Source organism: Gossypium hirsutum, chromosome A01 (genome assembly GCF_007990345.1).
Source record: "Gossypium hirsutum isolate 1008001.06 chromosome A01, Gossypium_hirsutum_v2.1, whole genome shotgun sequence".
Lineage (NCBI taxonomy): Eukaryota > Viridiplantae > Streptophyta > Magnoliopsida > Malvales > Malvaceae > Gossypium > Gossypium hirsutum.
The window spans coordinates 8,692,914-8,702,070 of record NC_053424.1 but is presented as its reverse complement, the minus strand read 5'-3'; the positions used below and the strand labels follow the sequence as shown (position 1 = coordinate 8,702,070).

General features: G+C 35.4%; 1 protein-coding gene and 1 non-coding gene across 2 annotated transcripts; both read right to left on the bottom strand.

Moving 5' to 3' along the window:
• Nucleotides 1-1,932: 1,932 nt before the first annotated feature.
• LOC107916915 (uncharacterized) lies at nucleotides 1,933-4,621 on the bottom strand. Its single transcript, XM_016846291.2, has 6 exons — nucleotides 4,106-4,621; nucleotides 3,550-3,627; nucleotides 3,100-3,134; nucleotides 2,959-3,014; nucleotides 2,718-2,816; nucleotides 1,933-2,336 (listed from the first exon to the last, which is right to left on the bottom strand). Exons 1-6 carry the CDS (start codon nucleotides 4,541-4,543, stop codon nucleotides 2,278-2,280), a joined length of 765 nt encoding a protein of 254 aa, XP_016701780.1. The 5' UTR covers nucleotides 4,544-4,621; the 3' UTR covers nucleotides 1,933-2,277.
• Nucleotides 4,622-5,011: 390 nt separating this feature from the next.
• On the bottom strand, nucleotides 5,012-9,157 carry LOC107916870 (uncharacterized protein YnbB). The gene is made up of 11 exons (XR_005900059.1): nucleotides 8,959-9,157; nucleotides 8,221-8,334; nucleotides 7,925-8,035; nucleotides 7,780-7,842; nucleotides 7,565-7,678; nucleotides 7,332-7,488; nucleotides 6,536-6,894; nucleotides 6,348-6,434; nucleotides 5,994-6,113; nucleotides 5,734-5,826; nucleotides 5,012-5,601 (listed from the first exon to the last, which is right to left on the bottom strand). It is a non-coding gene; the product is annotated as an uncharacterized protein YnbB (transcript).

Sequence of the window (9,157 nt, the reverse complement as noted above, 5' to 3'; positions counted from 1 at the left end):
AAACCTTTAAGGGATTTTATGGAAGAGGTGGAGAACTTGTTCGTTGAGAGTTCGCAATGAAGAACTTGTTTATTGAGAATTCGTGTCAAGGTGGAGATTGTTAGAATTAAGTGACCTGAATTCTTATTTAAATACAGTGGTAAAATAAAATAAAAGTAAAATCCATATAGAACTACACTTATTTTATTTTATTTTAGAATAAGGTTTTTTTAAACCTTATTAAACTTCATCTATTTTGTTTCAATCTTACTACACTCCTATTAGAATATGGTTTTACAAGCCTATAAATAGACATAGTCTATTCCTCTTATAATGATTCGAATACGACGTAGTGAATTTTCTTTTCCTGTCTGTGGTTTTTTCTTGAAAGGGTTTCTACGTAAAATCTGTGTGTTCTTGATTTTTATTTCTCTTTTTTTTGCGATATATATTGTCATTACCGACATTCTAATTTTACAAACACCATATTGTATATTTAACACAAATAAATAATCAACACTAATAAGTATCAATTTTTAGTGTATGTTTATGTTCAACATTAATATATATTCAAAATTGTTATAAACTAAAATATGTTCAACAACAATCTCAACAGACTATTGTATATTTACCACTAATACTTAGTAGATGTTAATGTATAAATACCTAAATTATAATATCATGAAAAAAATATAGATGAAAATTATAGAATATTTAAAAGATAATAGCTACTAACATTAATGCTCAACAAGCAAAAAAAAAAAAAGTTGAATAAACTTACTCTACTTGTCTTGGTGGCAAGGTATATATACACAATTTTCAGTCTCCTCCACCTTTTCCATTATTATTACTCATACATTGCATTGTTCCATGATCTCCAAACAGTCTTCCACCTCATTCTATCATCTCTCCAAATAACTTTCTTTCCACCTTGTTTTATCATCTCAACTTTCTACCTTGTTCCACCTTTTTCAAACTATTTTCTTGTGAAGTTGCCTCATAATTTTTCAACTTCTTACACATGCACGAGAAAGTTGTATTTCTCAACCTTCACCTTCACGTGCTCCTGCCCTTCATTGTTGCATATAGGGTATGTTGAAATAAATTGAAGTTGACAGTTTGAGGGGTTAATTAAAGTTATCTATGGGTCGGGTCACATGACCAAATTTGAGAGCCTGCTAAAAAATTGAGAGTTTGAGCAAAAATATAGGCTCAAATATGGGCTTACACAAAAAATGAAACCCGTTTTCTAAACGGGTCAGCCTCGAATAGGCTTTTTTGGCCCCAACCCGGCCTAGATAGCTTAACAAAGTAATGGTACCTTTCACAAAAGTATCGATATCCTGTATGGTATCAATACCATTTTAAGGTTTGATGGTTTGAAAATGTCTAAGTATCGATATTCTCCCCAACGTATCGATACCTTGTAGCAAGTATCAATACATTCCCTATTGTATCGATACTATAGGCTTTAATATAGGCCGGATTGGTCGAAACTCAAACCTATCAATCGAGCTTAAAATTTTATTAAGGCCCAACTCGAACCCAACCCACAAACAATTCTAGCGTTGACTTCACCTCTCCTTTGCATACTTAGTTTGCTAAATAATTCAACTCAACTATTACACTGGATCCTTTTTCAAACTCATGTATGAAAAAAAAAATGGCTTTCTTTCTATGTCCACTAGGAAGGGAAAAAAAACCAAAAAAATATATAATTTGTGTGATTATATTATCTAATCTTTTTCAAGAGAAGAATATACTAATTTTTATTTTTTTATCTAACAGTATCTGGATTAAATTTGTGATCCAATCAAATCCCTAAACAAGAAATAAAAACTCTCTTAATAAGGTCAAGCTGACTACGTAATATATGCACATGGCACTGTTGCGTGATTATATGAATCAATTGAAGTAAAACTCTGAGTTTGAACCAATTTATTACCCTACAAATGGAAATTTGGATTATAGGTTCCATAAATATGAAGAGAATGTAAGAATATAAAAGACTACATAGTAGCTGACAACAGATTATTATATACAAAGTTACGCTGTGCAGTAACATGGAAGTGACCTATTCTTTCGACATTTACCAGTAAGAATGAAGAAAGTATTAGAGCTATGCAACACCTACATATTTTATCGACACTGATCAATCATTCGCGAGGTCACATTCTCGATCTTCATCTACAACATGAAGATTCATGATTCCTCTTCGCCACAGTCATCTCGGGTTCAATGGTGTAAGATACAGATAAATGAGCATAAGTTGCAAGATTGCATCCCCTTTTGTAGCTATCAATCTGCATCTTTTACTTCTGCTTCGATATCAACAACTGCTCCTGAAGAATCGCTTCCTGAACAAACCGTGCAAGAATACTCAGAATTAATGAATTCGATGAACTTAATTTAACATGCTTGTGATATATGACCGATGTTCATAACCGTCTACATAAAAAATCCTTTTCAATATGCAAAATCACAATTTACTTTCATTGTGTTGCAAAATATCATGCTCTGTTTTTCATTGAATTGTACGGTTTTTAAGCTTTGTTTTATGCCAGATTTGTACAATTGGAAAACAATTCAAGTTGATTTCGTTAGATGAAATGAACTTTGCAAAGTCAAAAACATACTAAATCCAGTCATAGTATCACAACACATTACAGTTAATGCTAAATCCTGTAAAGAAATTAATTCCGAAGCCTGAAAATGTAAGAAGGGGATAAAGAGGGCACCTTTCTTCAAACCAGGAGAAAAGCCGTTGAATGATTGCTTCTGTTTCGAGGTTTGGTTGGAGAACTTTACAGGTTCCTTGACAAACTTGTCATTCACCACTACAGTCAACAAAACACATAAAAAGTGAGTGAATCCTACTCAAAGTAATAACGAAATGGGCATAAGGAAAGTCCAGCTAGCTACAACTTTAGCCGGATTATCCTGCATACTAGAAGTATCAATGAACATAAATAGATTCACCTGAAAATGGTTGACTGCAGTAAGGGCACAGCTGCAACTCCTCATTTAGAAAAGACCTAAGAAATCGTCATTACCATCCAATACTTAAAAAAATCTCATAAATGTCCACAAGTTTAGCCAAGAGGTGTTTGTTGTGCTTACTTGAAAATCTGAAAATCATTTCCACAGTTCGGGCACTGCAATTATATAAGATAGTATTAAAGGCAGTCAGTGGTAGATGCAGTTCTGTACATTTATTCACCTTATAAAGAAACCAAGTAAAACATGGCTGCATATCAAGAAACAGGAAGATACTCGATGCTTATCAGAACAGTCAGATGTTTAGGCTCTTGCAATTACAGGGTTTATGTTGGGCAAATCTATGATTTTTATATTTATCTGGTTTTAATATGATTCTATATTGACTATATTGACTAAGATATGCAACTAGAAGACTTCGAGCTTTGATTTAGGCACACATTGTTTATTTTGCATTCGGGTCTGTTGATCTTGCCACAGCTGCTGTGGAAGATATATACAAACCATAGAAAGAAGGTTGACAAAACTATATATATAAGCTGAAGAATGAACCGAAAGTTAAAGAAGCCTTACGCTGCTTTGAACAATATCCCGGCCTGCCCACCAGAGGAAGGCTCCCACACCAACAATAGGAACAAGCACTGCAATGAGCTGGAGACGACAACACCGGCAATTAGATGCAACTAGATGAACTAACATCGATATCGAGAGAACTACTCTTAAGTGATGCAAAAACAATACCAAAGATGGTTTCACAAAACAAAATGGTGCTACATAAGATACTAGCTAATGCTACCGGTTTTCGCAACAACCGGAAAACTGGTATCTAACAACAACATCCAATATCTTCTATAAGCAACAATTCAAAACATTATTATCAAATAACATGTACAGGCAATCAATCCAAGCCAATTCAAAAGCACCCTTAAACAACAATTTTATCTTACTGATTTTCATATAGTCAACTAGCACTCATTCATTCATTGCTCTACAATCAAGGTGAAGGGGAACTAAGGTTCTCATTATAAACCCTAATTATATCTACTGTAATTCTTATAATTCATTATTACAAAGACTGTAGAAAGCTAAATTTTACATGCATGTATATAAAAGGAGAGGGGATCAGTACCCAAATTGAGACAATAGCATCTAAAACCCATCCAAGCTGTCCAGTCGCTGAAAGATAAGTTAACCCAATAGCCAAAGCGATATTTCCAAGAAGCCTAGCTGTGTTACTATCAATTTTCCCACCGCCGCCACCACCACCTCCTCCACTACCACCACCACCATTAAACCCAAAACCTTGACTAAACACCACCAAAACCACTCTCCTCTTCTTCTTCCTCTTCCACCCTTCTTCTTTCAAAAAAATCCCATCTTTGCACCTACCCACTTCCCCAAAACTCCATCTTTGACTCCCAAAAGCTCCCAACTTGAATCTGTTTGGCTGCAAAGAAACAGTTCTCGGACTCCTTACTGGGTAACAGCAAATGGGTTTTTCACAAAATTCTTCATTTGATGAAGTGAAGGGTGAGAACTTGAATGTAATTTGCAGAATGGTTGTCATTGGCCCGTTTTAGAAAACAACTGCTTTTGGATTGTGTTTTATAGATAATTTTCATGGCTTATATAGTAGTAATCATAGTTTCCAAATTCGACTAGATTTTTCCATTTATTTTAATTGGACTAGTTTTCATCCTTTGGAAGTGTGCCACGTGTGTGTTCTCGTTGATATCCATTTTTATGATGTCCTGCGATTGTACTTTTGCATGTTAGTGAATATCATAGTTTCCAGACTGATGTTTTTCTCATTTATTTCGACCAATAGGTTGATTTCAACTTGAATATATGTTTTTCTCTGCCGAGAGGAAGAGATTATATTTTCTTATTAATGTCTAAATATAAATATAATAAAATTATTATAAAAATTTTAAAAATCTACTTCAACCATTTCATATTGATTCTCGATTGAATTGATCTTAGTTTGATCAAAGTTTACCTCCATATTATCTTTTTAAATTACATAAATACATTCTTTCAAAAATATGATAATCTTATTAAAGCAGAATTTGTTAATTCCATTTGTCAAAATTTAGTCTTACATTCATTGTTTCACAATAAAACATACATGAACACCGAATGAACATTTAAAGTTCGTCCAACATCCATCTCCTGATGTTTTGCACTAAAAATCTTCTTGGTTTTTTCCCTTGCGTTTTGAGAAGAACTCCGAATAATAAACCATAAACCTACTCCGGAAAAAGAAGTACCAGTGATCTCATGAGGTCGTCACAAAATCATTAGTTACCTGTGTTCATCTTTGGAATGTTCCAGTAGCTCGAATAGTAAGTCAAGATGCTCAAATAAATAAGAAACAACGACAATAAAATGGTGAAGAATGAAAAAGAATTCTTTTAATACCTCAAAAGTTCCAGATCGATCGAACCTGGAGTCCATATTCAAGCAAAAATTCTGACAAGAAATTCTGCTGATAATGCCACCAAATGTACAAAGTCCGATGCCGAGATATCTTCCTTGTATTTGCTCAAAAAATCAATTTTCATATCAGAGAGATTTCAGAACATCACCCAGAACTAATCCCCATTGAGTCCAGTGAGTACCACCCTATATGTTAGACAATTCAAGCATGGTTATGATTCAGAACAGATGCAAACATGTTACCTGATAGTTTTCCCAGTTTTGTGATTGAAAATATAACACACCAGGCATGGAAATTGAAACCATTGAAATACAAACCTGGCAAAACACTGCGTATGGTTCTCTTAATGGACTGTCACATGAGAGTTCACTTGTACTTCCATCAATGAAGGTTCCATCAGCAAAAATAACCTGATAAAAGACACAACCAATTCTCTATAAGTAATACAAAAGAAAAAAAAAGAATTTGCACTTTTACTGTATCAGAAAAAACTCAATACTTTGCTTTAGGGAACTAGATCTATAAAATATTTTCCTACGCATTACAAGATAAAGGTGGAGGTAAAACATAACCAGACCTCTGATGCATAACCTGGAGTTGTACCAGCAACTGGCTTGGTGAACGAACCTACGGGGGAGCTTCTCTGGACAGCTTCACAGAAAGCAAGGAGAAGTTCACGGCTTCCAAGCTGCACTGCCTGTAAAGAAGAGACGCTTGATTTTTCATATGGTTTTTATCATTTTGTAAAAAAAAGAACCCAAAAATACTGATGAACTAATCTGAATGTCAAACCATTTGATAAAACAATGATACTCTTATAACATATAACACATCTACAATCGAAACAAGAAAATGAAAGGGTAACCCAGATGGGTTTCAATATCTCAGCTTTTGAACAACAAACCGAACAATGAACAGTAAGAAAGCAAACCTGTACTGTATCACTGCGGGGGACTCGAGGAAGAGGCTGCACCTTATACCCTTTTGAAGCCATAACTTCAGCAACCAGAAAGGTTCCCTGGAAATAAAGAAGAATAGGTATTTTGATTGCCACAAAGTAGGGGCTAAAGGAAATAATCAATAAAAGAAATCAGTGGGCTAAGAACATGCTAAATGCACCTTAATTGCCTCACCAACCATTTGCGGTGCAAGAAACAAACCCTGAAAAAAGGCACGCATGATATCGCCAGGGGTTGAGCCACAGTCAACTCCTAGGCCCGGTGCTGATAGACGAGCTGCTGCAGCATCAACCCATTTTTTTCTCCCGGCAACATATCCACCACATGGTGCGACAGTTCCACCAGGATTCTTTATCAAACTTCCAGCAATCAAATCTGCACCCTGCCCCACCATTTAAAACCATTGTGACCCTTCTTCAGGGGGAAAAGAAAAGCAAATCAGCAATGTGAAATACACCATTGAGCTCAATGCTTCAACAAATTCACCATAGCAATATCCACATGACAAGCAGTTTGGTTCTGCATCTGTTCAAACAAAACAGAATAAGAGGAACATTAAACAGATGAAGGTATTACGATCTATGAACTAAAATGAAAAACAGAAACGGTTGTAATTAAACAAGCTGCTAATGTATAAAGAAATTTCAAGATAATATCCCATATCTACTTTTTCTATGAAAAGGTTGGAGCTAAACAGGATGCTAATGCAAATAGAAATTTCAAGATAATAATATCCCACATCTTGTCAGTGGTTTAATGAACTAATATCAACATTCATGCAAAGCAAAACAATATAATTTGTCATTGGTTTAAACTTGCCTAAACATTTATAATAGGAAAATATGCAAGTTGTAGTTAGGTCATTCCAAGCCTGGACCATCAGAGATTTTATTACTGCAAGGTCATTTCTGTGACTAAATTGAATAGAGTTCCCATCATATTTTCTGAATATGAACAGTTTACCTTAATTATCTTTATTGCTCTTCCTATCTCTTCTACACTTAAACTCCGACGCCATGAATAACCACATGACCTCTGTATGAGAGCACATTTTGTATAAGGTCTCAAAGCACTGGTGAGCACGTCCCAGTCAAGTCCACCATCTTCAGCAAGCTGCAATAACATCAATCTGAGAGAACATTTACAACCAGAAGATGAAACTTATTCTGTATGGTTATTAGCAACATACAGGAAGTTCCCGATACATCACTCCAAAATCTTTCAGGGAGCCCAATCCATGAGAATCCCTCTTTCCAATAACTTCCTCTAATGTGTCATAAGGTGCACCAGCCACTGCCAAAAGCTGACAATCAAATTAATCCCGAGCATATTTGGCCGATCAAAAGCTCTTGGATATCATATAACTTCCAAGATAGTGCAGAACATTCAATCGAGATAGCTTACCTCATCCCCAGGCCTTAGAAAAGCAAACAGTGCACAAGTGATAGCATGAGTACCTGAGAAGAACTGGTGGTCAAAGGGTCAAGAGGTTAGAGGTAACTATTAAGAACTTATAACATCCAAAGATATAAAGGCACATAAAGCAAACCTGTGAACGCACTATTGCAGACTCAGCCCCAACAATTTCCGCAAATGCTTGGTCCAGTGCTTCTCGTCCACCAGCTTCATCATGCCCATAGCCAGTACACCCAGCAAAGTGCTGGTCAGAAAATAAGCATATTAGTAGCAGATTAAAAATTATAAAAGGCCATGCATATCCACGCACAGATAAACACTTTTATGTACACAGATATTTCTGTACAATGCCATAAGATACCTCAAAGATTATAGTAACATATTTAAGCAGGTCATGGTTTCTCAACTGTAAGTGAAGGTATAACTTACATGAGATCCAACCCTAGCATTTTGAAAAGCTTTAAGAACACGGGAGGAATTGCAAGCGACCAAATTATCCACACCTCTGAATTCAGAGCTCAAAGAATCTGCAGCTTTTGCAACCTGAAGTGCAGATAAATAAAGCAACACTAGGTGTTAACACTACCAATTCTACAGTTCTACAGCAATCAAAACTTTAACCAGTGTTGACACGTAAAAGTCCATGAAAACTTCGGTGCTTATAGAAGATGCAAGGGAATTCACATCAATTCCTAAGTGTTGATATTTGCCATCAATCTTTAAAAGCTTCATACAAATGCTAGGTTGCATAGTTTTACAGCAATCAAAACTAGGATTGCGTGCTAACACTTCAATATCTATAAATACTTGAATATGCGCTAACATTTCATTCAATCTCTATAAATATTTGACCAGCAAAAAATTTCCTTCAAAGTCCATGTCAAAAAACCAAAAAGCACAAGCATGGTCCAATAATGGATTATGAACAAAACCCAAATTTTCTGTTTTCCTGTTTCCTAGTAAAATCGAACCTCAACCAAGTTTCTTCTTTTCTCACTAAACCAGCAAAGAACTTTATCATTTGACAAGTTCACAAGAATGGGTTTTTGCATTTACACATATAATGGTTTCTAGCATTGAAAAAAGGGGTCTTGGGGGTGGGGGACGCCAACTAAAATAAACAATCCAAGAAAATAAAATAGGATTTATGGGAATATATATACGTACCTCTGGTACAAAAGGGTGAACATTACTCAAGCTTGAACGAATTGCTGTACATTTGGGTCTTGAAGGTGAGAGAGAGAGCGTAGGATAAACTGGTCTAGCGCAGGATAAGACCAACATCTTCACACGAATTTGGACAGTAGGAGGAAGATTGGATTTAAAGTGTTGTATCTTCCCTCAACTCTAACCTGGCTTTTCTTTC

Excerpts from the sequence above, each read along its gene's own strand:
- LOC107916915 (XM_016846291.2), bottom strand. The coding sequence starts at position 4,543 with ATGACAACCATTCTGCAAATTACATTCAAGTTCTCACCCTTCACTTCA. Across the intron at positions 2,817-2,958 it reads CTGCAGTCAACCATTTTCAG|TGGTGAATGACAAGTTTGTC; the intron begins GTGAATCTATTT and ends TGTTGACTGTAG. Across the intron at positions 2,337-2,717 it reads TTCTCCTGGTTTGAAGAAAG|GAAGCGATTCTTCAGGAGCA; the intron begins GTGCCCTCTTTA and ends CGGTTTGTTCAG.